The sequence below is a fragment of the Pholcus phalangioides genome, unplaced genomic scaffold, assembly GCF_987345545.1.
Source record: "Pholcus phalangioides strain wild (caught in Gottingen) unplaced genomic scaffold, Ppha-v1.0 ptg000030l_1, whole genome shotgun sequence".
Classification (NCBI taxonomy): Eukaryota; Metazoa; Arthropoda; class Arachnida; order Araneae; family Pholcidae; genus Pholcus; species Pholcus phalangioides.
The window spans coordinates 6,477,603-6,505,491 of record NW_028301620.1 but is presented as its reverse complement, the minus strand read 5'-3'; the positions used below and the strand labels follow the sequence as shown (position 1 = coordinate 6,505,491).

The 27,889-nt window shown below is 41.0% G+C and overlaps 3 protein-coding genes across 4 annotated transcripts in view; 1 reads left to right on the top strand and 2 right to left on the bottom strand.

Annotated features, from left to right (window-relative positions):
* Window positions 1–27,889, bottom strand: part of LOC149067502 (protein kinase C, brain isozyme-like) — a 143,458-nt gene that overhangs the window by 92,615 nt on the left and 22,954 nt on the right. The window lies entirely within an intron of this gene.
* Window positions 4,602–7,964, bottom strand: LOC149067504 (uncharacterized). Its single transcript, XM_089252735.1, has 2 exons — window positions 7,308–7,964; window positions 4,602–6,694 (listed from the first exon to the last, which is right to left on the bottom strand). Exon 2 carries the CDS (start codon window positions 6,688–6,690, stop codon window positions 5,287–5,289), a length of 1,404 nt encoding a protein of 467 aa, XP_089108861.1. The 5' UTR covers window positions 6,691–6,694; window positions 7,308–7,964; the 3' UTR covers window positions 4,602–5,286.
* Window positions 7,868–16,709, top strand: LOC149067503 (uncharacterized). The gene is made up of 2 exons (XM_089252595.1): window positions 7,868–8,160; window positions 15,189–16,709. The coding sequence occupies exons 1-2, from the start codon at window positions 7,933–7,935 to the stop codon at window positions 16,707–16,709; spliced, it is 1,749 nt and encodes a 582-aa protein (XP_089108721.1). The 5' UTR covers window positions 7,868–7,932.

The window sequence follows — 27,889 nt, the reverse complement described above, 5'->3', positions numbered from 1 at the left end:
TTTGAACGCAAGCATAAGAGTTCGCGTGACTGAAATTTCAGAACGATTATATTTCCAAGAAATTAGACTTTTTTTCGAAATTCCAAAGAAATGCACAGAGTTTTGGAAATATAGCCTAGATGGCGCTCAATACATATTAGATTTAGAAATAGGAATACACTCAATTTTTGTCTGGAAAAGATTGACATCCAAGTGTGACATCATTGTTTGTTGCCATACTTGGGTCTTCCTTCATCCGACGGGCGCGTCGGATGAAAGGTGAGTAGACGTCCTAACCTTATTGGTCTATTGACTTGACGACGTCTTAACACTACTTAAAACCTCTTAATGCTATTTATTGAAATTTTTAACAATTTCAAATTTAGAGAAATTTAATTTTAAACCCTCCCTCCCGCCGTATTATTCGCTCATGCGCATGTGATAACATGAGCACTTGAATTATGGGATATCATCCCATTGTAGCTCTTTATATGTAATGTGTTATCCCCGCATCTCAACAGACAAACCGTATCCAACTATACAACGACGTGCATTTCTGCTTCAACAGACAGATTGAAATGTATTGAAAACACTGTTGATTTCCAACTTCTGTTGTTGTTTAACAATGTGGATAAGATCAAGCATCTTCAGCCTATTGCTTGCGAGCACTACGGTGCTCATTGAGGCGCCTAACAATGGTCGATGTTTGGATTTACGGAAAATTCACCGACAACAGTTCGCCACCAGTGAGTGAATGTGTGAGAGAATTAGTTGGCGAATGAGCTAGCGAATAAGCAAGTGAGCAAGTGCGTAACCGAATGAGTGACTCTCTCACTCCCTCATTTGTTCATCACTAATTCCTTCACTCACTCACCTGCTCAGTCAGAGAAGATCGCCATTTGTCGATTATAGCGAGGCGTAACAGGAGTGCTACAGCTTCTCAGCTCTCTCGTGACTTGTATGCAGCCACAGGAACCCGTGTATCAAGGGTGACTGTTCCCAAAAGACTTCATGAGAGAGGGTTGTTTGCAAGAAGACCTGCTGTTTGCGTCCCGCTCACTTCTACGGACAGGAGAATCCGTTTATCATGGTGCAGAGAGCATAGAGATTGGAGTATAGATCAATGGGCTACCGTTCTCTTCACTGATGAGTCCCGGTTCAGCCTAATCACCGATTCTCGCCGTACGTTTATATGGAGAGAACCAGGGACCCGCTATCTACTCTCCAATGTCCGCGAAATCGACCATTATGGCGAAGGAGGTTTAATGGTCTGGGCAGGCATCATGTTGGATGGCCGCACACCTCTCCATGTCTTTGAAAGAGGCACTGTGACTGATGTGAGGTATAGGGATGAGGTCTTGGAGCCCTATGTTCGCCTTTTCAGGGGTGCAGTTGGCCCTGAGTTCATTTTAATGGACGATAACGCGAGGCCACATAGAGCTCTTCTGCTCGACGATTTTCTAGAGAGTGAGGATATTGGCCGGATGGATTGGCCAGCCAGATCTTCAAACCTTAACCCTATAGAGCATGTCTGGGACGCTCTGGGGGAGGGCAATTGCAACTCGCAACCCCCCTCCGGGAAGAACCATTCAGGGAATGAAAACAGCGTTGCTGAACGAGTGGGACCAATTGCCACAGGAAATGATAAACTGCCTTATTTCAAGTATGAAATCACGCTGCGAGACCTGTATATCTGTATCCACGGACGAGACTCATTATGTATCTGCTGCAAGAAGGAGGCTAGCGACGTTCAACATATAGGATACAGATGTGAAGCATGGGACAAAGACAGAAAAGAATGCAATTTTAGCGATCACAACATAAAAATCTTAACGTTGGTGAAAAATAAGAAAATAGCTAATTTCTTAAAATCCATCATGCAAAAAAGCGTGGAATATTATATACATCATCAATAATGTCCTATTTTATGCCAAGATTTAAATAAATACATATGATATATCTGTTTTAAATATATAGATATTATTGAAAAGTTATTTGAATAATTGTAAGGTGTTAATATAAGTGCATTTGATGAATACGAAAAGGATTTGCTGATTTAGACTGGATTGGCATATACCATTTTTTCAATGTAAGGTTCTCACTTGAATCTTTTGTGTTGCTGAGATATTGTGAATTTTAATAATATGTAGGATACTACAAATTCTTTTCAATTTATGTCATATACTGATTTTTTACGAAAATATGTAATCTTCTAGTTCGTGATAGCATATGTGTTGCAGTACATATAAAATATATGTTAATATCTAATACTGTAAGTTATAATGCATAAAATCGACTGAAATATAACTTGTATTAGTGTTCTTTGATCTCGTGTAAAGTTAGCTGTGATTGACGGACTGATTTGCTTCGTATATTTCAGCTGACCTGATGTGTATAGGATTTTTTTTTTCTTTTGCTCTTTTTTTTTATGTTGAAAGATTAAATGATTGCCTGACTCATATGATGATATGTGAATGTATATATACAGTGTGATAATTACAATGTAAAATATAATACTTAAGTGAAGGAATTATTATAAATCCCAGGGACACTAAATTGCTGCTCGCGAGTTGTTAATGGTTGCTCCCTGGGGTAAGATGTAAAGTTCATGATGATGTGTGCGTTGTTGTTGTTGTTTTGTGTTTTTTTTTCTGTTTTTTTTTTTTTTTTGTGGAGAAAATAAATGCTCCCTTCAGGGAACCCCGTATGGCGAACTATGTTTGCCGGGCCGGGGGTTAGTATCTCTTTATTTCACGTGCTCTGACCTCTTTCTCTGCTCACAGAATTTCGATATCTGTGCAGATAATAAAAAATAACATGCTACCGTATACACAATGTAGGGAATTTTTTTCTGCTAAAACTCTATGTAGATGGAAGCATTTTCAGTCATTCTCAAACCCCTAAACGTGTAATTTGTAAACTCATTAACCATGAAAAAAAAAATGGTTTCTTAGTTACTTTTGCTCATAACTAACAAACGGGTGAAAATAAAATTTTGTCAGCAAAAACATATCTTTTGGAAAATACAGGGTGTTTCAAAAAGAATCGTCCGATTTAAAAAAATCATAACTATTCAGCTTTTAATCCGTTTTGATCGAATAATGTATAGGTAGAAAGAGGGAAATCTCGAGTGTCACGCAGTGGCCGGCAGGTAGCGCTTATACGATATTCTTATACGATGAATCGGCCGTACGGGACCTGGCGATTCAGTTAAACATCACTAGCCTAAAATATCGCCGGACCTCAGAGTGTTCGATTTCTTTTTGTGGGGGTTTATAAAAGACTACGTATATGTGCCTCCCCTTCCAGCTACATTAGCCGAACTGAAGATACGCATAACAGCAGCAGTTGATGCAAACATGCTCGCAAAAGTGTGGGACGAATTTGACTACCGTATAGACATATTAAGCACCTTTAATTTGGTTTGTAAAAATAACTTTATGATCAGTCATGCAATATAAAATTAATCTTAAGTACTTATGTTCAATGTTTTTCATAATATACGCATACCAAGCTTATTTTATTGTACGCAAACATCAACTGTTAAAATTTTGCAGCAAATTTGACAATTTAGTTTATATTATTGCTTAAAAAATATTTACTAATATTATAATATTTTTTTAATGGCACGTCACCAATTTAATCATAATAGTTGTGTTTTTATCTGATAGGTAGCAGAAGAAGTTCTAGTTTAATGATGTGTCTCAATATAGTATAACATCTATTATATATAGTTTTTATAATTGCATTTTTAATTGGGTTGCTATGTTTTAGAAGTATATGACATCCATATTTGTTATGTGCATCTTTTTCTCAGTTACCTCGTTGGGCATTATTCATTATTTACATCCTGTAATGTACAGCATTTTCTAAAAAGCATGTTTTGGCTGATAAAATTTTATTTTCATACGTTTTTTTAGTAATGAATGAAAGTAACCAAAAAAAACACCATTTTTTCATGGTTAATAAGTTTACAAATTGTACGTTTAGGGGTTTGAGAATGCTTCCGTGTACATTAAGTTTTTTTATTGTGCAGAAAAAAATTCCCTACACTGTATATGGTAGCATGACATTTTTTGTCGTTCTTCATAGAGAGATATCGAAAATCTGTGCTCAGAGAAACATCAGGTCTGTGCGGACATGAAATTAAGGAGAATGTGCCCACTATCTGGAAAATAAAAAGATCCTTAGTACCACAGTAGGGTGATTTTAGCGGTTTTGGTGCACAATAGGACTGCGCATTTGCTGCGCATCAAACAATAGGGCTCCCCACTTGCTGCGCATCAAACAATAGGGCTCCCCACTTGCTGCGCATCAAACAAATGGGTGCTTCGCACTTGTTGAGGCTCGCTAGATGGCGCTTCCTATGACGTCATTCCTAAATTATCGTTCTTGCCTATGATGTCATTCCCAAATTATCGTTTTTCAGGGGGGTCATTCCTAAATTAAACTTTATTTCCCAAGTGATGATTTTTTTCAGGGAACATTCCTAAATTAAACTTTTGAATTCATTTTCTGACTTAGAAAAAATTTGCTCCTAAATTAAACTTTATTTCCTGACTTGTTTTTTTTTTTTTGGAGGGATGCTCCTAAATTTTTTTTTTCCATCCCAAGTGATGAGATTATTTCAAAGAGGGGTCATTCCTAAATTAATCTTTTCTTCCACAAATTATTGTTTTTTTACTGACTTAGTTATTTTTCTAATGATTTTTTTTTTCATTCCTAAATTAAACTTTTGAATTCATTTTCTGACTTAGAAAAAATTTGCTCCTAAATTAAACTTTATTTTCTGACTTGGTTTTTTTTTTTTTCTCAACACCCTGGGAAATTTAAAGTTCATTACCGTTCTTTCAACTCTTTCCCAAATTATCGTTTATTTTCTGACTTCCCAAGTGATGAGATTATTTCAAAGAGGGGTCATTCCTAAATTAAACTTTATTTTCTGACTTTGTTATTTTTTGGAGGGATGCATTTTCTAACTTAATTTTTTTCTATCCCAAGATTTTCCCATAACGTCACTTCGAAGATATCACCAAAGAGAAGGATCTTTCCCAAATTATCGTTTAATTTCAGACTTTTTTTTTTTTTCTAACTTGGGGATCTTTCCTACATTAAACTTTATTTTCTGATGATTTTTTCATTCCTAAATTAAACTTTATTTTCTAAACTAAACAAAGATGAATCGTTTCATTAATTTTAAAATAAAATTTTTTTCAAGTCACAAATAAACTTTTGTATGTCCAAGCTGAAAAGTAAAAATAAACCAAAGGAGCAATAAAATACAAAGTCATTTTATATGATTTTCATTTATTTCAAATAAATTTCTTCTATCTTAGATTTCAAAACATCAAAATCAATCGCATTAAAACATTTTTCCGCTACATCGTAATTTTCCGCCAGAGTTTTAGCGACTTCGCGAAAGTCAATCAGGGTTAAAGCATGATCAAAATATTTATAAAACATTAAATTATCATTCAACTGCAGACATTCATGACCCAACTGATTAGCATATCCCATGGAACACCCATGGCAGTCAACAATTTTTTCGATGCTAGCAAAAAGTTTTTCACTCACCAATTTAGCCAAAATGTCGGTGATATCCATAGAACTCGTTCCTTTAGTTTGGTTTTCGCGCACACACACTTTCAGATAGTCCAAGCAGAGCGTTTTCTGCACGAGCTCACTGATCACGGTATGAAGTGGTTTATCATCCTCGCTCCAGAAGAGTGCCTCGATTGCCTGGAAAGTCATTTTGAGGGGGTTTTCGGAGCACTTGAAAATTTTGTTGTCCCCGCGATGTAGAGTTTGAATTAGCACATCATCACCGCTGTAGTCCACGATCAGGTTCTCCGACACTAGGAAAGTTCTATCAACGCGTTGCAGCATAGTACGACGAGAGAATTCGGTTCTCAAACATTCCCACACGTACGGCGAAAGAGTCACTCCATTTTTAGCTGGGTGCATGAGTCCATCGCGTTCGAAAAATTCTCGAATATGTACGCGCACTTCACCACTGAAGATCACGACGCTGACGAAAAAGTTCTCCTTCACGTGAAAGATGTTGGGAGGCGGCGCTTCCTTATTGAATCCACTGCTGCGAGATCTCTTAGCCGATGGTGGTTGAGTGTTCGGTGATGGGCGCTTGTTACTCGAAACCATTTTCCGGAACGTCAGGCTGAGTCGGACGTCTTTTACTTTTGGGTCTTTAGGTATCGCGTGACGCCACAGCTGGTTGGTTGGAGGTAGCATCGTCAGCAGGCTGTTGTGTTCCAGGATTCGGTCCACGGATTGGTGCCCCCGTCGAGAGAACACGAGCTTTCTTTCAGCGCCCAGGGAGAGGCAAGCGATGGGGTAATCTTTGACGAGCTGTGATTCGTCATCGGAATGCGGGGAGATGCTCTTGGTTCCATCAGAGTATCGGTTGACGACAACAAAGTTGTAGTCATGGCCTGAGATGCTCTCGACCACGGCTTTCAAATCCAAGAGGAGAGGTGTCCACGGTTGGGCCTGGAGGGTCATTCCGGAAAAGGTGTAGTGTAGGCCAGCGTCACCATACCCAGCATGCTGTCTGGGCATCGGATAAGTCTTGTCGCCAAACTTGAAGACGCATTCCTCTGCTGGACGGTACACGATTTCAGATTCGAGCTGGTGTAGTATCGCAACGGAAGTATCCAGTACGTTCCGAGCGTATTCATAGCGGAGGCTTTCCATCTGTCTAAATGAAAACAACGCATACAGTCTCTCTCCGCAACTCTCAAGATGAAAAAAAAAAAAAAATTGCGAAATATATATTTTAACAGAAGTTTTTTTTTTTTTTAAGTTTTTTAAATTTTTATTATTATTATTATTTTACAAAATTAAATTTTTATGCATCTAACCATTCAGCGCATGCTACGACCTTGCTTCTTGCGCAATGCCCTTTTTGCAGAGGGTGAAACCCGCAAGAAGTCAAGGATTTTGGGAAGTTTAAGACTTTCACTGTCTCCAGGTTGAATCGTTGCTCTAGAAATTTTTTTTTTTGCCTGCAGTTCACATAAATGCAACTATATCTGTTATTAACAGTGGTGAGATGAATTTTCATTAAATTATAATCGAAAAGCCCTTCCCCCCATCTAATATTAAGAAGATTTCTGCTAACCCAGAGCATTTGTGGGAAATCTTCTTCGGATAGCTCCTTGCTAGAGAATGGCGGCTTGTAGAGAGAGTGATATACTCTCCCTGTGCTTAAATCAAAGCAAGCCATTTCCTTAACAACATATATCCCACTTTTAAGCAAGAATCCCTCAAAATCTAACACGCAAGAAGCCATAGAAAAAAAAAAATCTTACCAAGTTGCGGAGAGAGAAGTGTATCCAAGCGAGCGAGAGAACTAAGTTAAGGAATTGTGTCTGTCCCGCAGTTTATATACTGCAGTTGCAGTTGATAAGCATAAGTATAGGAATATACTGTGAATCTCAAAGTGCACCCAGTAGCATCACTATCTCATTCACGTGAATCACTAATACAATATATTCATGTGAGCATGCATCACTGATACAGTACCAATATCTAATGATACACTATCCAATGTTACATGAATCACTGATAATGATGTGAGTAGCATCACTATCTCATTCACGTGAATCACTGATACAATATATTCATGTGAGCATGCATCACTGATACAGTACCAATATCTAACGATACACTATCCAATGTTACATAAATCACTGATAATGATATTGACGTGAGTATGCATCACTCGCGTTGCTTCGATTATTCTGCACGCGACACTGATAACTATATGAGTACTGTCTGCCCGAGTAATGACGCATAGCACACGAGACTCGTTATCGCTTCCTAACCCTTTATCTCATTAAAAGTATCATCTTCTTTGCAGATCCTCTCACTTCGTTTTTGAGTTTTGTCCAGACAGCATCAAGTTTTTTAGCTTTCGCTTCGTACGTTCGCGCAATGGCTAGTTTTATCGATTTCGGTATAAGTAAAGAAGAATTAGTTAGATTGTTGGAAAATGACGATAATTTCGTCAATGAATGTCTCAACGAGGATTTAGTTAGTGATCGCGATTTAAAATTAATGATTGAGGATGAGGAGAATTTCATCCAGCAATGCCTGAAGCGTCCTGCGCCAGTAGAAGCTGGACCAAGTGGATATGCTCCGTCAGAGAAGAAGAAGAAAGAGGTTAGTTGTTTTTTTAAATTATCGCGCGTTAAATTTTATTCCAAATTAATTTTCAGGAGTAAATTTTATTTCGAGTTGAATTTATTTCATGTAAGGTATTTAAACTCATTTATTTAATGGTAGAGCTGCGAAACATCTGGGAATTTCATTACAAGTTAAATTTTATTTCGAGTTAAATTTAATTTCAAATCAAATTTATTTATGTCGCGAGTTAAATTTTCATTCATCGAAAAAAAAATTATTCAGTTGTATTTCATGTCGCGAAACAATTTCTCAGGCGTAAATTTATTTCAAGTTAAATTTATTTCATGTAAGGTATTTAAACTTTATTTAATGGTAGAGCTGCGAAACATCTGGGAATTTCATTACAAGTTAAATTTTATTCCGAGTTAAATTTAATTTCAAATCAAATTTATTTATGTCGCGAGTTAAATTTTCATTCATCGAAAAAAAAATTATTCAGTTGTATTTCATGTCGCGAAACAATTTCTCAGGCGTAAATTTATTTCAAGTTAAATTTATTTCATGTAAGGTATTTAAACTTTATTTAATGGTAGAGCTGCGAAACATCTGGGAATTTCATGTCGCGAAACAATTTCAAAACGACACAAGAATTCAAATAGAAATTTTTTTATTCAATTGTACATCAGCAGACTCGTGAATCAATTTATACATTTGCGCACTGGTGAGATTAACGGCTTTCGTAGTGGGCGCATTTCCGCTAAAATAGCGTATATCGTAGGTTTTATTACAATACGTGAGAAAAATATTTCCTCCCAGCGGAAGAGAGGAATTACATCTTTCAAAGTCCATTTGATTTTTATATGTTGTTGCTATAAGAGTAAATAATATAACAATCAGTATCGTGAATATGGCGAACATTCTCTTGTGTCTTATCAGTTCTCCATTACTCTCCAATTCGTAGGACCAGCAGCTCGGTAAATCGAATGACGGTACATCCGTTTTCCATGCGATACCCTGCTTTCTATTGTTTTGATCGTAGATCACGGCTTCCACTGTTGTTGGCATTTCAAAGCTCTAACCAAATATGTTTCAAAAATGGGTTTTTTATATAATCTCTCGGAGCTCCGGTTTCTTCTAGCGCTTTCAGGAAAATTTCTTGACCCACCACGGGTGATTTTCTCCGACCGACCACACTTGATATCAAATCGCGAATGTCGCTTCCTTTGATGAGTCTGCTCTTATAAACGATCGAGCCGTTAGAATTAATTTTTAATATGTTCGGATGCTTATTTATATGCGTGATAATTTTTTCTGAGTGCCCTCTTTGCGATTTCGGGACAGAAATCAGAGCTATTGGTAATTCGTCAACTTTCTTTTTCTTCTCTTTTTCTACTTCTTGAATTTTCGGTTCTGGTAACCGCGGTGGATTGTTCTCGGCGACGTTGATTCTCTTGTTCAGCAGATTCTGATAGAGTTTAATTTTTATAGCTTCGGGCTCCTTGCTTCGCAGTATTTTCAACATCTCGTTGTCCAACTCAGAAAGCTGCTCTTTTGTGGTCACATGACGCGATAACAATTGTTCTGGAACCAGAGCGAATTTCTGTGCGTGCTCCATTATCTCGTGAACAAAGTGGCGAGGGTTTGTATGGCGGCTGGGATTAACTGGAACAAAAAACCTCCTTTCTGAATCAGCACGCGCTTTTTCTCGTATAGCGGCGTCTTTTTGCAGGCGAGTTTGCGAAGTGTATTTCTGTGCCTTTTCAGTTTATTTTTCTGTTTTGAGGATAACGGTATGACACCCTTCAAAATATTGAGTGAGCACTCGCAGACTGTCTTTAATGCTGATTTCGGTAATTTCTTCAACAAATCCTTACGTTTATTCCTCGGACAGGCAGAGAGTAGACGAAGCACTTGTTGCTTCTCCAATGCCATACTTTAAAATAACGATGTTTTTATTCCAACCATATGCTATATGCTATAGCCTTCTTCAGCGCGCAGTGCTTTATCATGTTTTCGTGGAGAAAACAGTTCGCGCTCACTTCTGGCAAGTCCACAATGTTGGGGCAGAGAATCGCATCTAGATTATAAACTTTTAACCCGTACTGCTGCAGTAGCATCCGACACTTGTCGTGGCCTTTCGTATACAATACGACTTTTGATAATCGCTGCAAATGTTGCTCCAGCATTTCAAAAGGTACATCACCCGCCGACCACGATATTTCGTGTATGTTGTTGGTGACGTAGAGACATTGGTGTCTATCTCTAGGAGATAATTCCGAAAACTTTTTGGGCGGTTTATATACATAGTGAAAATTTTCTCTCGAATGCATGAAACACCACGCCAACTCCTTGATTATGAATGTTCTATCCGACAGCTGGAAACCCTCGACCTCTATCACAGCCGTCATGTTCGAAAATGGAAAGTTTCATTTCCTGGGTTTATAGATATATTGCGTCTGCCCAGGTAACACGTTAGTGCGCAGGCGCATTTCCTCCTCCGTCTCGGGTCGTAAATCAACCATTAAATACGAATACGGTTTTTTCGTGCTATCCTCGAACACCTCGTTGAAAAATTTGATTTTATTGGGAAACAGCTGACGTCCCAGGTGGGTCACCTGACTGACATCTCTTCTATTTTTGAATAGAAACATATATTGCGCGTTCAGAGAAACGTTTCTCATTTCCCGCCCCTGGTGAAACACGTTCTGCACTATGAAAATCACGGTCAATTTTCTGTGGTGACTGTACTTTGTGAAAAGGTTTGCTAATTTTTTCTCGCCCGATAGCTCGTTCATGAGGTCATCTAAAATCACCAAGCTGTCTTCTTCCACGCTTTCGAAATTGCTCCCCTCTCGAAACTCAACGTAGTCTTCCATATCTTCGAACAAAGTCTGATATTCGCCGTAAAACCATATAACTCGTTTCGGACGAGGCTCTCGAAACATTTCGTTTCTGTGTTTTAATAGTTCTCTGAGAAAATATGTTTTTCCCGAACCGGTGGGTCCGGCAATGAGCACGGTGCTCGGATGTGTCAGCTTGAAAGGTTCCATAGTAAATGACAAATGAATGAATTTTTTTTCTCTTTTATTTAACAGAAAAATTTTTCTTTACAAAGCTTGCTACGCGCATATCGTTTTGCATATTAAAACGCGATACAATATTATTCATACTTTTGCCGATACATCGAGAATAGATAAAAAAAATCACATAGTGACCGCACACGGTTGTCTTATCTGATTGTAACATGACGTCATTATAGTCGACGCGCGAGTAGCGTCGTAGAAATCTGTTTATGTGTCCCTTCTTGAAATAGGTGGGCGGGTTCCCGTAAGAGTCGAAGAAATCAGCTCTCGCTTCGTTTTCGATGTAAATAGCCAACCAGTGCGTTCCGGGTTCATTCTCTCTGTCCGTGTTCACAACCAGTGCAGCGGGATAAGCGATCACATTTTCGGGTAAATTGTCACTCGCAAAAACACCTAGGAAAGCCTTTCGAGTGTGGGGGTGTGTCGAGAGGGCGTGCTCTATCTGTTTAGTGTTCATCCCGCAAAGTCACACAAGACGCTTCTGGACTTTGTTATTTCCACCAACGATTCGAATTCGGCAAATATGATAACCGACACGGTCTTGGTCAAGGCTGAGGAAAACTTGAGTTCCACTCGCAGATTACCCTGCTTTTGTAGGTGCACGTGTCCGCAGTCACTCATGTCGGGTATCAGGTTGAAGGCGAAGAGGCTGTAACCGCCGGCTTCATATTCTTCTCTGCTCACGTCACATCCTTTATCTTCTCCGGGCCTTCCGGTGCCCACGAAGAGTGTGTTGTAGGCTCTGATGACGTGTCTGTTCCTAAAGTCTGGTTGTAGCGACGTGTGGGGGACGGGTCTTCCATCGATAGAAACAGAAACAAAGTTGACGTTGTTGTGCTTGAAGTCGAAGGGGTTCAAACCGAACGTTCCGTTGAATGCTTCCGTGTCCACCATGCCCATAACCAATCGCTTAGGCATGACACCCAGAAATACGTTATCTTGCACGAAACTCATGCTTCCCATGGATATCGAATAGACCTTGCATATCACGCGGTTAATGCAATATTTGGCTGTTGTTTTCTCGAGCGCCATGGCATGCGCTACAGCCACAGCAGGATTCATTCTTACTTTACGCACAAAAATACTCGCTTGCTCGATAACCACGTCGCAACCCTGAGCAGCAGTGATCAGAAAGAACTCGGGTTTCGATCGAACCAGTCTCATCTTCAAGTCCACGAGAGAGAGCATCAGCTTCGGTTGATAGAATATGTCGACGTGAGGCACGCCCATCATTTCAAAAGAATTTTCCGCGAGTTTAGCTCTCTTCTTGGCCCCTTCGTTCTTGGTGAGGTCAGACATGTGACCTGCAGTGTCCTTGTAGTAGCCCTCGGCTGTCAGGGGTCCTCTCTTTGCATCCGATCCGTAGTTAAGCAGTGTTTCCAGGTAAGCTCGATACGGATAAGTGTGTGATGAGTTTGTGAGCGTTCTTCCATTCAACGTGACGTCAATCTGAGAGAAAAGGGTATGCAAGAAATTATTCGCCGTCGATACGGCTTCGGCGGTTTCTGGTTTTGTCACCTTTACTCTGACATACAGCTGAGTGGCAGAAAGGTCTATGTATTCTTCGGCACTACCGGCCACGTGAAATTCGATGGGGGCCCCCGAATCACGCACTTGAGATATGGGATGGTACTGGACCCATTCGGCTGATTCTATAGAGGTTTCCGTGGGTGGCACCGTGAACAGATCGGCTTCGCTTTTCAAACATTCATGAGAATTTTCGTGGATTAAAGCCATCGCTGAATATATCGGATGTCGACAGCTTTCTAGCTCTCTTCTTACTGACGGTTTTCTTGACGAGTCTCTTCCTTTTATTCTTTCCTCCGAGCATGGATTTGATTTTATTGGCCCCCTTATCCGTGAGAGACCTTCCGGCTTCCTTGGCACGATCGCGAGCTGCGATCTTTGCGTCTTTTCCTTGAACGATGTCGTTGGCGAAATCCACACCAGAGCGCAACAGTTGAGAACCGACTGCCTTGGCACCGCGTTTCAACAGGGGCACGGCCGATCTGAAGAGAGAGCTGAATATAGATCCGAGGCCATAACCTCTTTGCAGAGCGCTACCCTGATAATATCCGAGTCCGTTTCCAGCCTGAGCGAGATAATAATCGTTGATGCTGTGGGCACAGCTCCGGTACGGTTTATAATGCATGTCGCAGTCTAAAGTGTAGTTTCACTATCACCTTTCCACGTTGAAATGTGAAAAACTTGCCCATGTGCGTCCTTAAATACATGTGAACGATGTCGAAACTCTTTCTGGCCAGCGGCACGTAATGGGCGCGTTCGAAAGACACGCTGACGATATCCCCGTCCTGACCGCTAGTTTTCACGATTCTCAGTAGCGGGGCGTAGGTGTTACCCACGACCTGAGGTTCGACCAGGTTGCAGTACACGTACAAGAGATGAAAGTCTAATTTAGGATCGGCTGTGAAAGGACCCTCGACTATGGTCGGACCCTCTATCAGGCCGGGTTCGAAACCCAGGTTTTCGGCTATACCGTGTCTGAGACTGAGCTTGGTGTCTTTCTTGAGGTTCACCTTAACTTTTTTCGTGATTTTATTGTACGTCACACCAATCTTGTCTTGAAAATTTTGAGTGGATATGGCTTTGATCAGTTCGGGGGTCGTCTCGTAGAAACCCGGGGCTATGCGACCGGTCTTCATTATCTTGTTTCCGACATCGAATTCGAAAGTGTTTGTCTCTTGAGTGATGTTGTGGAATGAATGGGGATAAATTATCTCCGACAGTGCGACTTCCATCTCGGATTCGAATTCCAGGGTGTTTGGAAGTTTAACCACGAAACTCGAGAGCGTGTTGTCGGGAAAAAAGTCTCTGGAAGCATCGCTGGGTAGAGTGAGATAGAAAGAAGCCATCTCTGAAATGACAGATGCGCGCACTGTTTCCGGGTTTTTATAGGACCACCCACGCGTTGAATTTTTTCGGATACCCCCGAAATTTCACGAGGTATTGAATAATTCCTTTTCTTCTCCTCTTCTTTAAAACTTTTTCAATCGGAAATTTTTCTCCCATCTTTACACCTACCATCTCTTCAGCGTAGAATGTGCCCTTGATTTCTTCCCCCATCAGGTCCTCGAGCTTGTAAACGGGAATTTCCCTTTTCACGCACTCGGTCACCACGAATATCTCTTCGGTGAAATTAGAATCGTACCCCCTCTCGAAGGTGTGTTTTGATCTTGTGATGCGCACGTGATCACCCACTTTAAACTTGCAATCTTGTTTCTTGGGTGTATCCCCATAGAGATTGTTCCACACCTCCGGCTCGTTTCCGGGGTTCACGTCCACGGGCCTCATTTTTATAGACCTGTGATACCTGTGATTGTAACTCCACACGAGGTCTTCGATCATGTCGATGTAGCGATACGTGTTCTTGGCAGTGAAGTACTTGTACATCCAGTTTCTGAGAGACCTGTTCCATCTTTCCACCACGCTGGCCTTTATCTGTTCGTTCTCCGTAGTGAAAAACTTTACACCTTGACGCTTGAGGTAGCGCTGGACTGGTGACGCTATAAATTCGCGCCCCTTATCGCTCTGTAGCGCCACTGGTTGACGTTGTTGAAAGATGCTTTCTAAAGCTTTGGCCACGCTGTCACCGGTTTTCCTTTTGAGAGGCACGACGAAACCGTACTTGGAAAAGACGTCGATGCACGTTAAAAGATAGTTGTAACCATCGTTGTGAATTGCTAGATTACGCATGTCCACCAAGTCGATTTGAAATTGACTGTTTAGACCGGCCACTATTGTTTTGTTGCGGGGAAACACTTTTTTAATGGATCTGTGTAACGTGTACGCTCTCTCGCCAGCCAACCAATCTCTGATTTCTTTTTTCTTTGATGACTTGAGCACGCGCTTGAGGGCGGATACGCCACCGAAACTAGCGGGAAGACGTGGGTTTCTATACCTATCATCCATTGCTTGTGTTAGACTTACGTGTCCTACATTCCCTTTTTATTTGTTTTTCAGGAGCGACACCTATGCGAGACGTGCGGCAAGGAGTTTTCCTTGCGTAGGAATCTGAATCAGCACAGGCTAACGCATGGCGAGCGTCGCCACAAGTGTTTGGTGTGCGATGCAGCGTTTCACCGCAAGAGCGATTTGATGCGCCACCAGCGTGCCATGGGGCATGGTGCGCCACCCCAGCATGGTGTGCCCCCACAGTGGGCACAAGGAGCACCACCACAGAGGCCATCACCGAGCCATCACCGAGCAGGACCACCCCAGCATGATGCGTCCCCACAGTGGGCGCAAGGAGGAGCACCACCACAGCGGCCATCACCGAGCCATGGGGCACAGCAGCAGCTTGGAGCACCCCAAGGAGGAGCACAGCTAGGAGGAGGAGGGCAAGTCAGGCGCGCACTCGACATGTTGTCGACGCACGAATTGATCCCCACCCCAGACACCGAAATGGATATGACCACCTTCCTCGACAGCGTGAGAGAGGAGTTGACGCGGCTGTTGAGGGAGGACATGACCACCCACAGGTCCCTTAAATGGAACATCGTCGCGACTGCTGTTTTTTCCAGGAAAGGAAGTGACGGCGAGGACGAGTTCTGCAACGGGTATCTTCGAAGTAAAATGCTCACCACTTTAACCGCCGACCAGATAGAAGAGCACCTACAAATAGCCTTCGTAAAGGTAAAGCAGGCGACAGAGGATTTTGAAGGCAGCGGAAGTGGTTGGGTGCTCGAGCGCGTGCTCTTGCTTGAGCTAAACACGGCGCAATACCAACCACTAGCGGCCGCCACTTATATTCCGCTGCCAAAGGGGGTAGCCAGCAGAAGAGCAGTGGTAAATGTAAAGAACGATGATGAGAAATGCTTTCTCTGGTGTGTGTTGGCTGCCCTACACCCGGTGAAGCAAAACCCCGAAAGGGTGTTCAACTATATTCAGTATGAGAATGAATTGAATACCAGTGAATTAGTATACCCGGTGACACTTAAACAAATCCCACGGTTCGAAGCTGCGAATTCAGTGCGCATTAACGTCTTTGGGTTGGAGGGGGGAGAAGTCTTTCCTCTCAGGATTAGTGAGGTGGTGTCTGGTACACCAATCAACCTCTTGTTCATCAGCAACGAGACAACGTCGCACTACTGCCTCATCCAAAACATGTCTCGTTTGCTTTCCTACACGACCAAGTATGAAGGTGCATCCCACTTTTGCAATTATTGCTTGCAACGCTTCTCCTCCCTCGAGCAGCTGAATGCGCACGAACCACTTTGCCAGACACACGGTCTGCAACGAGTGACGTATCCCGGTGTAGACGACAACGTGATGTTCTTCAAGAACAACCATTACCAGCTGCACGTTCCATACGTCATATATGCGGACTTTGAGGCGATCTTGGAGAAGGTGGACAGCTGTAAGCCGAACCCGTCTCTCTCTAGCACAACCCAGAAGAGCCTTCACCGCCCCTGTGGATTCGCGTATACGGTCGTAGGGGCCCGATGGTGTATACGTGAAAGAGCCCACAGTGTACAGGGGTGAAGATTGCGTGGACGTCTTCTTCCGGTGTCTCGTCGAAGAAGAACGAGTGGTTATGGGCAAGCTCGACAACCCGGTGCCTCTGCAGATGACAGCTGAATATGAAGAGAGATTCGGGAATGCGACCACTTGTATGGTGTGCGACCGCCCACTCGGTGACGACAGGGTTCGTGACCACTGTCACATCACCGGTGGTTTTAGAGCGGCGCTGCATCAGAAGTGCAATCTCCAGCTCAGGTTAAGACGTCACATCCCGGTTATATTTCACAATTTACAAAACTACGACGCTCATTTCCTGATGCAAGGACTTTCCCGGTACCCCGATCGCAGGATCCAGGTGATCGGGAGGAATATGGAGAAATTTATCTCCTTTTCTCTCGGTCGCCTGCGATTCCTGGATTCCAACCAGTTCTTGGCGGCGTCGTTGGATTCGCTCGTGCAAGCGATGAACCCCGGTGACTTCAACAACATGAAGAAATGTTTTGGAGCTACGAGTCATCTTCTTCAACGTAAAGGATGTTATCCGTACGAGTACGTTGACTCGTTTGAGAAGTTCGAAGATCCGGTGCTGCCCCCACGAGAGGCCTTTTACACCTCTCTGGGGGATCAACATATAACCAGTGACGAGTATACATATGCGCATACCGTTTGGAGAGAATTCCGGTGTTCCAACCTCGGTGATTACCACAACCTCTACGTGAAGACTGACGTGCTGCTTCTCGGGGATGTGTTCGAGAGTTTTAGAAAACTCTGCGAAGAAAACTACAAGATCGACCCGGTGCATACGTTCACATCCCCGGGATTGGCCTGGAACGCATGTCTGCGAATGACCGGTGTCAAGCTCGAATTGATCAACGATCCGGACATGCATCTCTTCATGGAGAAAGGTATCCGAGGTGGGGTCTCAGTGATCTCCAAGCGGTATGCGCGAGCCAACAACCCGTTAATACCCGGTTATAACCCCAGTGAACCTACATCATATATCATGTACTATGATGTGAATAATTTATATGGAAAGTGTATGATGGAGCCCCTCCCGGTGAGAGACTTCAGATGGTTGTCCCCCAGTGAACTTGAGAGCATCGATTTTCTCAACATCGATGACAACGCCGTCAAGGGGTATATTTTAGAAGTGGACATGGAATACCCGGTGAAGTTGCACGACGAGCACAATTGTTTCCCCTTGGCGGCAGAAAACATTGAAATTACTGGTGACATGCTCTCTCCATTCATCAGAAGACCCGGTGATAAACCATCCAAAAAGCTCTCACCAAATCTGATGAACAAAACTTCCTATGTGATCCATTACCGGTGCCTGAAGTTATACACGTCGCTGGGAATGAAGCTGACGGGTGTTCGGCGTGCAGTCGAATTCACACAGGAGCCCTGGATACGCCCGTACATAGCGTTCAATACGGAAAAGAGGAAGCAAGCCCGGTGCGAATTCGAAAAGGACTTCTATAAGCTCCTCAACAACGCTGTGTACGGGAAATCGCTAGAAAATTTGAGGAAGCACGTCGACATCCGTCTCGCCAACAATCAGAAGAGCTTGAGGAAGCTAATATCATCCCCGGCATTCGAATGCTTCAGGATAATCACCGGTGAGTTAGCCGTCATCAAGATGTTGAAGACGAAAATCCATCTGGACAGGCCCATATATACCGGTGTCACGATTTTGGACCTGTCCAAACACTTGATGGCGGACTTCCATTATAATTTTATGAAGAAAAAATACGGACCCAGTGTGGAAGTTTTGTTCACAGATACAGATTCATTCCTCTACGAGATAAAAACCGGTGACATTTACAAAGACATGAGGGAGGAGCTCCACAGATTCGACACGTCAAATTACCCCGGTGATCATCCTCTGTTTAGCCTGCAGAATAAAAAAGTGGTGGGCGTCATGAAGGACGAGAACGGCGGCGAACCCGTTGTGGAATTCGTCGGATTAAGATCAAAAATGTACAGCATGGTCACAGCAGTCGCGGAGAAAAAGACCGCCAAAGGGGTCGTTCGTGCGGTTGTTAAAAAACAACTAAAACATCAAGATTATCTGGCTTGCCTCCGTAACAACTCCTCGATCAAAAATACTATGCTAAAAATCTCCTCCAGTAACCACAAACTTCAAACGGTCGCCCTCCGCAAAACGTCGCTGTGCCCTCGCGACGATAAACGCTATATTCTCGGTGATGGCATTAAAACATATGCGTATGGCCACTATGCCATTCGATGAACAGTGCTACATGGACACTGATGTACATATTTTTTCCCATTTATTTTAACATATTTTTCCATTTATTTTGTATATATTTTTTTCCATTTATTTTGTATATATTTTTTTCCATTTATTTTGTATATATATTTTTTCCATTTATTCTTGTATATATATTTTTTCTCATTTATTTTGTGTATCATTAAAATTTAATTTTCTTTATCATCAATGCTTCTGTCATTAATTGAGTTACGTGTGATTTTTTTTTTTCAGCTTGAGTATGATGAAAAGTCAATAACATTTCTTTTTGAGGGAATTTTATTTTACAGCTTGATATGTGAAAAAAAAAGTTTAATTTAGGAATGAAAAAAAAAAATCATTAGAAAAATAACTAAGTCAGTAAAAAAACAATAATTTGTGGAAGAAAAGATTAATTTAGGAATGACCCCTCTTTGAAATAATCTCATCACTTGGGATGGAAAAAAAAAATTTAGGAGCATCCCTCCAAAAAAAAAAAAACAAGTCAGGAAATAAAGTTTAATTTAGGAGCAAATTTTTTCTAAGTCAGAAAATGAATTCAAAAGTTTAATTTAGGAATGTTCCCTGAAAAAAATCATCACTTGGGAAATAAAGTTTAATTTAGGAATGACCCCCCTGAAAAACGATAATTTGGGAATGACATCATAGGCAAGAACGATAATTTAGGAATGACGTCATAGGAAGCGCCATCTAGCGAGCCTCAACAAGTGCGAAGCACCCATTTGTTTGATGCGCAGCAAGTGGGGAGCCCTATTGTTTGATGCGCAGCAAGTGGGGAGCCCTATTGTTTGATGCGCAGCAAATGCGCAGTCCTATTGTGCACCAAAACCGCTAAAATCACCCTACTTACCACCAAAATAAAGATTTTTTTATTTAGCTCATCAGGATTTTTTAAGCCGGCAGGGGTTCCAATGTGTAACGATATTATTATTTTCGGGTACTCAATATGCGAAAGAAAGCGTTAACGTAGGGTTACCAAAAATTTCTCAACTTGGACATGAGGACGCATGCTAACGCACCTTTTGCTATGTTCCTTACACGTTTTTACAACAGATGGCGCCACTACACCAACAACGAACACAAATTATTTTCCAACCAAAACAGAACCACATGTTCAGTGCTTTTCAACGGAGGATAGTTATTAACTATCACACACTGAGTTCAGCATTCAATTCTTTTGGTCACTCACATACTTGCACATTCATTTTGTTTGTTTTTGAATTGAAGAAGGAAGATATTTAGTGATTCTTCAATACACTACCCCAGGCCTGTCTTAACGCAGGGGCCCACCAAGCACGGTCCGGAAGCCCTTCTCTGGTGTATAATGACACTTCGCGATAATGGGATCAGGCGTATGATAAATAGCAGGTACCACTTGGGCAAATGCCTCATTTTTCCACGTGGAAATTCGAGCAATTGACAAAAACCACATAATCTTAAGACCCTCCGATGAAATCTTTTTCGCCCCACCTCCGGAGGCGGAATTCATCGTCTTGGGGCCTGTGAACTATAACAAATTTTGCCCCCATTCTAGCCTAGTTTTCTTGACTACTCTTTGCTCCAAATTAGCCGCTCTGCACCACAGCATCCCCCCTACCACACCGTAAATATAACTCTGTGTATCATTTATCATTCTTTTGTGATCATGATTTCATTTCACACACTTTAAGTCACTGTTTTCGTTGCTCGCTCAGCAGGTCATTCTTTTGGTCACTCACGTACTTGTCACTCACATGCTTCCATATTCTCTAGGTTAATCCTCCAAGTGGTCTGGTCTGGATTTTATTTAAACGACACTACGTCATTAGAATTCAAATCAAAGAACAGCTTTGCAAATATCAATAACAAAAAAGTTTTCTTCTTTGAAAGCTCTCTCCGGAATCCGTGATTTTTAAGAGTTCCGTGGCGTCATGGAAAGCTGTCATGGAACTCAGGGTCCGCGGAACATCAGTTGGAAACCCTTGACCTAGCGAGCAAGGGATCAGATCCGCGGAAGATCAAAAGAGCGACCTAAAACGTGTGCAAGCATTTGAAGGACTAAAAGAGTGAGGGGCCAGCCCAGTCTGCGACCTGGAGTGTCCACAAGCATGTTAGTGGCGAAAAGAGTGTTACCTAGAGAGTTTTCAAACCCCTGATTAACCAAAAAAGTGACCAAGAGTGTTTAAAAGGATGTTAGTAGCCAAAAGAGTGACATACAGAGTGAGGCACAGGGTCTATGGACGATCAAAAGAGTGATCATTGATCATTTTTGTCGCACCATGGCCATTTTCTGCTCACGAGGGCTAAATAGACCGGGACCTACAATTTATTGCCGATTCCGAACGGCAGTCTTTTTTATACTTACCGAGAGGTTGGTGCGCTAACCCAAAGCCTCCTAGAAGTACCTAGTAGTATCTAGGAGGCAAGCCCCTCAACTCCCTGTGGTAGCTAATTTTTTTTTTGCGGTCATATCGCCATTTCTGTTGTACCCCTGTGTCAGGGAAGTTTTTTGACAAGGACGAACTGGGTATCGAACTCATGGCACCTCTCAACATCTCTTTGTACTTTAGGCGAGTATCTTATCGACCTGAACAACCGCACCCATGAAAAGAGTGACCAAGAGTGTCTATCTGTATAAGCATGTGAATGATGAAAAGGGTGACGAGCTGGTTATAGATCTTGCGGCAAATTCGAGGAATGACCGGTCCAGAAAAATTAAATTCGGCTAGAATGGTTAAAAGACCTGTAAAATTTGTGTAAAACCATAAATTCGCCTCTGATTCTCTCCAGAAAACAAGTCCACAAGTGATACCAGATATTGCCTGGATCTTTTTCAGTCAAGAGAAAAACACTCCGCGTGTAATATGAAACCCCAAGAAATAGTATTTTATGCCTAATTAAATGACCAGTTTCTCTCATAAGAGCTTTCCTTTCACAGCAATCCTTTCACAGCTTTCCTTTCACAGAAGTTACCATCACTTCATACAGAGTATAAAACCGATTCACTTTCAGCAAGAGATAACTCGATTCAAAGAAATATATGACTGCTTTTTTCTGCTTCTTTTTTTTTTATTTGGGAAAAAGAAGCACAAGCAAAGCGATTCTTTTTGGCTAGTAATGCAATAAGACGCACGTAGAAATGATGAATTCTTACGAATATTCGTCGTCAAAGACCTGAGAGAGCAAGAAGAATACAAAGCTGGTGAAATGAGCTTGAATGAAAGGAAAGCAAAGCCGGCAGAAACATATCGAAGGAAAAAAAAAAGGGCTCGATTCATTAAGACGATATTGTTTTCGGCGGCCACTTGTGAGCGCAGAAAGGGCCTCTTGGTGAAGACATCGCTTTAAATAACGCATGATACGTCGTCCTTCAACATTTGTTACTCGAAGATGAATGTTACGCTTGTGGTGTTTGTCTGTCTTCGGTTTCCAAATCGGAAGGAGCCGACAAAAGAAAAGTTATATGCATCATAGTAGTAGATGCGACTCGCATAAAACGCGTTCGAAGATGAGACTAAAAAAATAAAATCATTTGTGCTCCAGTTCACTTTTTCTTTGTGCTCCCGTTCAATTTTATTTATTTGGTTTTTTTTTCCATCTTTTTTTTAAATTTCAAACTCACTTTGTCTCATCACGATGAACTAACTGATGAACCCCGAATCCGTTGGACCTTTCGTTATGACGCCACTGAGTATTACATTGAGTCCTCGTCAGTCTGAGTATCCCCTTTATTGTGCAGGGTGTCCTGTAAGTGCTAATGCGGCCTTTATCTCATCAACCGTCTATCGTAGAGATACGATTCCAATTTAAAAAAGCGCTGCAAATGCGTTCAAAAATTACCCTGTTCCCTTTTTGAGAGTGAAAATACAATGTGTTACAAAATAAAGTAAAAAAATTCAATTTTTAGACGGTCCCCGCCCCGTACTCTAACTTCCAATTAGAAAGTTGTTGCCTTGTCTTTTCTCAGCCCAACAGAAAAAATTCCATGTTTTCAAGTGCAATATTCGCTAAGATATTTAAATTCGAAAATCGGAGGAAAGTTATAAAAAAAACCTAACGGGGACTTATGGGATAAAGCTCCTTTCCCACATTTATGCCGTCCTTTCTCAACTCTTCTCCGATTTTTGAATTCAAATATCTCCGCAAATATTGAAGCTAAAAACATATTAGCATCTCTTTTGTTGGACTCAGAAAAGACAGAGCAGTAATTTTTTTAATTGGAAGTTAGAGAACGAGAGACCGTATAAAAAAAAAAAATTATTTTTTTTTATTTTGCAACACTGTATTTTCCCTCTCAGAACTCGTTCCTGGTCATTTTTAAACACCTTTTGAGCATTTTTTACATTAACACTATACCTTTACGATAGACGGTTGATGAGATAAAGGCCGCATTAGCACTTACAGGGCACCCTGTATGTTTCTCTATATCTTATTAATACCGCAGTAAAACTTGGTGGCCCGTGTGCTTCATGGAAAGTTTTCATTTAGCAACACGTAATGTGCTTAAAAACTTAGGAGGATCCCGTGGTATACGCAGTTAACGTGGGGCTCGACTTGAACCTCTTCGCGTTGCATCATCCAATCATCAACAGCAAACGTGCCCTCACGAGACCCTGATCCATCTGTCCTGCGTTGCTTGCCTCGCGATCTGTCAATTCCTTTCATATTACTCACGGGCTCGGAAGGCACACGATTATGAACCCGAGTAGTGTGAACCCACTTATACAGATTCTAGGCCTATATCCGTCGCGGTACTTACGCTCTTAAAAATAAGGGCAGATTCACATCTACAGACACTCACCGTGTCGTGTCAGACCCGACAAACATTCTTTAACATGAAACCAATGAACGTATTCATATCTATCGTATCATGGCCGCGCAGGTGCAGACAAACATTTTAATGTTAAAGAATGTTTGCCGTGTCTGACACGACACAGTGAGCGTCTGTAAATGTGAATCCACCCTTAGATTTCAGAGGTGCGTGGAGCTTACGCCAGTGTGATACGAGTTCCTCTGAAGATCAAAAATCTTTGCATAATAAGAAGATAAAAATCTTTTGATACGGAATCACCGTGTAGGCGAAAGAGTTTCACCAGGAAAAATGTTCACCAACTTTTTCTTTACATGTAACTGTAACTACTCATTTGAAAATTATGAAGTTTTAGCAAGGTTTTAATGAAAGAATGGGGAACCTTTTTTTTGGGACGATTCAAAGACGAAAAATCTGCGTAGTCTTTGGTGTAGAATAACAGTGTTCATTAAAGAGTTCATAGGCAGTGATAGACTTGAAATTCTGGGGGGGGGGGGGGGGGAATGATGATGATGTCAATTCATATATACACAAATACGTTAGATCAGTCGGCTTTACCTGTGATGCTGGGGGCCCCTCCACGCCCCACCCCCGTATCTCCACCCATGAAAAAGTTTCACCAGCAAAGCATGCTTTTGTAAATTCAACGCCTTACCCTTCAGTTGAGAAATAAGAATAGAATCGGTTTTTGATCATTTTTTGTCGCACCACGGTCATTTTCTGCACACAAGGGCTAATTAGACAGGGACCTACAATTTATTGCCGATTCCGAACGGCAGGCTTGTTTTTTATATTCGTCGAGGGGGTTGATGCGCTAACCCCTCGATGTGGGACTCCTTGCGGTAGCAATTTCTTTAATGCGGTCTTGTCGCCGTTTTTTGTAGGAAATTTTTCTGACAAGGACGAACCGGGTATCGAACTCACGACACCTCTAAACATCCTTTGGTACTTTAGCCGAGCACCTTACCGACCTGGGCTACTGCGCCCTAGAATCGGTTTTAGACACTCCGACAACAAATATTTTTAGCTTAATTGATATGTTTAGATGCCCTTTAGATACACTCTCATATTTGGATACCCTTTAGATATGTGCTTTTTTTAGATTAATTTAGAATCAAGATTTTTCAAAAAATTCCCTGATATACAAGATTTTCCAATACCTTGAGGTAGAAGATTTTCCCACACTCTGATGCACAAAATTTTTCGAGATACCCTGTAATATATAAGATTTTTTGACAGCCTGCGGTACAACATTTCAAATACTTTAAAAGGGCGTGGTAGCCCAGGTCGATAAGATAATCGCCTTAAGTACCAAAGGATGTTCAAAGGTGTCACGAGTTCGATACCTAGTTCGTTCTTGCCAGCTTTCCTGACACAGTGGTACAACATATTTGGTGACATAACCACAGAAAACGATTGCTACCGCAAGGAGACCCATATAGAGGTGTTAGCACACCGATCTCTCGGTGAGTGTGAAAAAGGCAGCTGTGTGTGTTCGGAATCGGCAATAAATTGTAAGTCCCGGTCTAATTAGTCCTCGTGTGCAGAAATTGACCGTGGGGCGACAAAAATTATCAATACCTTAAAATACATGATTTTAGACGCCCTAAGGTACAAAACTTTTAGATACCCTGATATTTAGACACACTGAGAGACCGGATTTTAGACACCCTTAAGTAGAAGATTTCACATACCCTAAAATACAAGATTTTAAACATTCTGAGACATAAGATTTTTCGAAACCTTAATATTTAGACATCCCAAAATACAGGATTTTAGATACCCTGCGATACCAGATTTTAGATACTCTGAAAAAAAAAATCAAATATTCATCGGAAACATGAAATTTTAAGAAGCTTGACAAGCTTCATATGAACCTTAATTTACTGAAAGAAAAAATCGTTGCTACAAGTTAAAACGTAACGGTAACAAAAATCGTCCAGACTGAAGAAGGAAAGTTAAGTCAATGATATGGAAAATCGCATTAAAAGTTTGCTTTGCATGTTATGGCTTCTTGTTTCAGAACCCCTGAGGCAACTTTTTCCCCTTTAGTTTCTGCATTCTATTTTTTTCTTTCTGAAGCTATTCTTCGACTTCTAACGGGATTTTACCTTAACGGAAGTTTTAGATACCTTTGAGATACCCTGATATACAAGATTTTTAGATACCTGATATTTAGATGCCTTTTAGATACCTGATATTTAGATGCCTTACCCTCAGATACAAGATTTTTCGATACTCTAAAGCAGGGGTGGCCAACAGCTGTCCCACGGGCTGCATGCGGCCCGTGAAGTGATTTTGTGCGGCCTTCGACAAGGTAAAAGTACCGTAAAAAAATTAAATTTGTGATCATTATTTTGAACTATCGGTTCCATCAGCAGATTTCTTTGATCAGCAAACTGCTTAAAAACTTCTTATTTCTAGTGACGAAATTATTGTAATAACTAATTAATTAATTCAATTGGAGCGGCTTATACACCGAAGTAGCACCACTGATGCGGCCCTCGACGCTGATCATTATATTGGCCCGCGAACAGAAAGAAGTTGGCCACCCCTGTCCTAAGGTAAAATATTTGTGGTTCTCTGAAATACAAGATTTTAGATACCCTGAGATACATGATTTTAGATACCCCGAGATAAAATTTTTAAATACCCTCTGATGTAAGATTTTTCGATACCCTGATATCTAGACGTCCTGAGATACAGGATTCTTCGATACCTTGATATCTAGATGTCCTGAGATACAGGATTCTTCGATACCCTGATATCTATATTTCCTGAGATACAGGATTCTTCGATACCCTGATATCCAGATGTCCTGAGATAAAATATTTTAGATACCTTGAGATAGAAAATTTTTCGATAGCCTGATATTCGGATACCCTTTAGATACTCTGATATTTAGATATCCTGCCATGAAGTTTCAGCATTTTGGCCACATGTTTACAAAATAGACACAACAATTTGCACCCTCTAATAATGATTGTCTGAGATTTTTTGTGACTTTTTCCCCCATCCCTTCATTAATGCATTTCCATAGTTTCACAACTTTCTAATGTATAATTACAGCTATAGATGGCACAGAAAACACTAACTTTAAATTTGCACACCTTTTATTTTAATGCTTTTCAACTTGCTTATTCAGAAAAATACCGTACACTCTTTTATTTGTATTTATTTTCTTAACTTTACTCGCAAGAGAAAGATTTCTACTGCAGTATAACGCAACAAATCAGACCGGGGGGGAAAAAATAAATGTATAAAATAAGAAAAGAAAATCTAGTCTCTTTAAAAGAAAATAATTAAATATTCATCGGAAACATATGAAATTTTAAGAAGCTTGACAAGCTTCATATGAACCTTAATTTACTGAAAGAAAAATTCGTTGATACACAAGGTAAAACGTCACGGAAACAAAAACAGTAAAAACTGAAGAAAAGAGGTAAAATTAAGTCAGAAATATATGGAAAATCGCATTAAAAGTTGCATGTTATGGCTTCTTGTTTCAGACTCTGGAGCAGCTCTTTTCATTCATTCTCTTCATTCTATTGTTTCTATTCTGAAGCTATTCTTTGACTTCTAACGGGATTTTGCTTCAACGAAGGAACGAAAGAAAAGGAGAGAGCGCCCTATAAACTCTTAAAGGGCACCATTTGGCATAACTTCGTTACCCGGTAATTTCTTAGGAAGCGCTGAATAATTTTCTTTGACCCCTCTCTCTCTCTCTCTCTCTCACTCACTACCTTTGCTTTTCCCTCCATTCGATGAACACAATTCGTTACCTAAAATACGTGCTTCTATCATTTTTTTTTTTTTTTCATTTTTCATGTATTTTTCTGTATTAAATACGGTTTTTCTAAAAGCGATTACCGGGTGCTGCCATTTTTGTTTTCGCTCTATATACCTCCTTTTCCTCTCTTTCTCTCGTGAGTTAATAGCTTTAAGTCTAGAAAATGGACGGCAAACAAAATTTTTGCTTTCCATTTTTCTTTCATGAGAATGAATTTTTCGTAAAATAAAATATATATTCGATAGGTTTATATACATGTATATATATATATATATTTATTTTTTTTTTTTTTTTGTATGTTTTCAACGCTAACGTTTATCCGTTGGAGTTAGAGTAATACAGTATATGAGCAA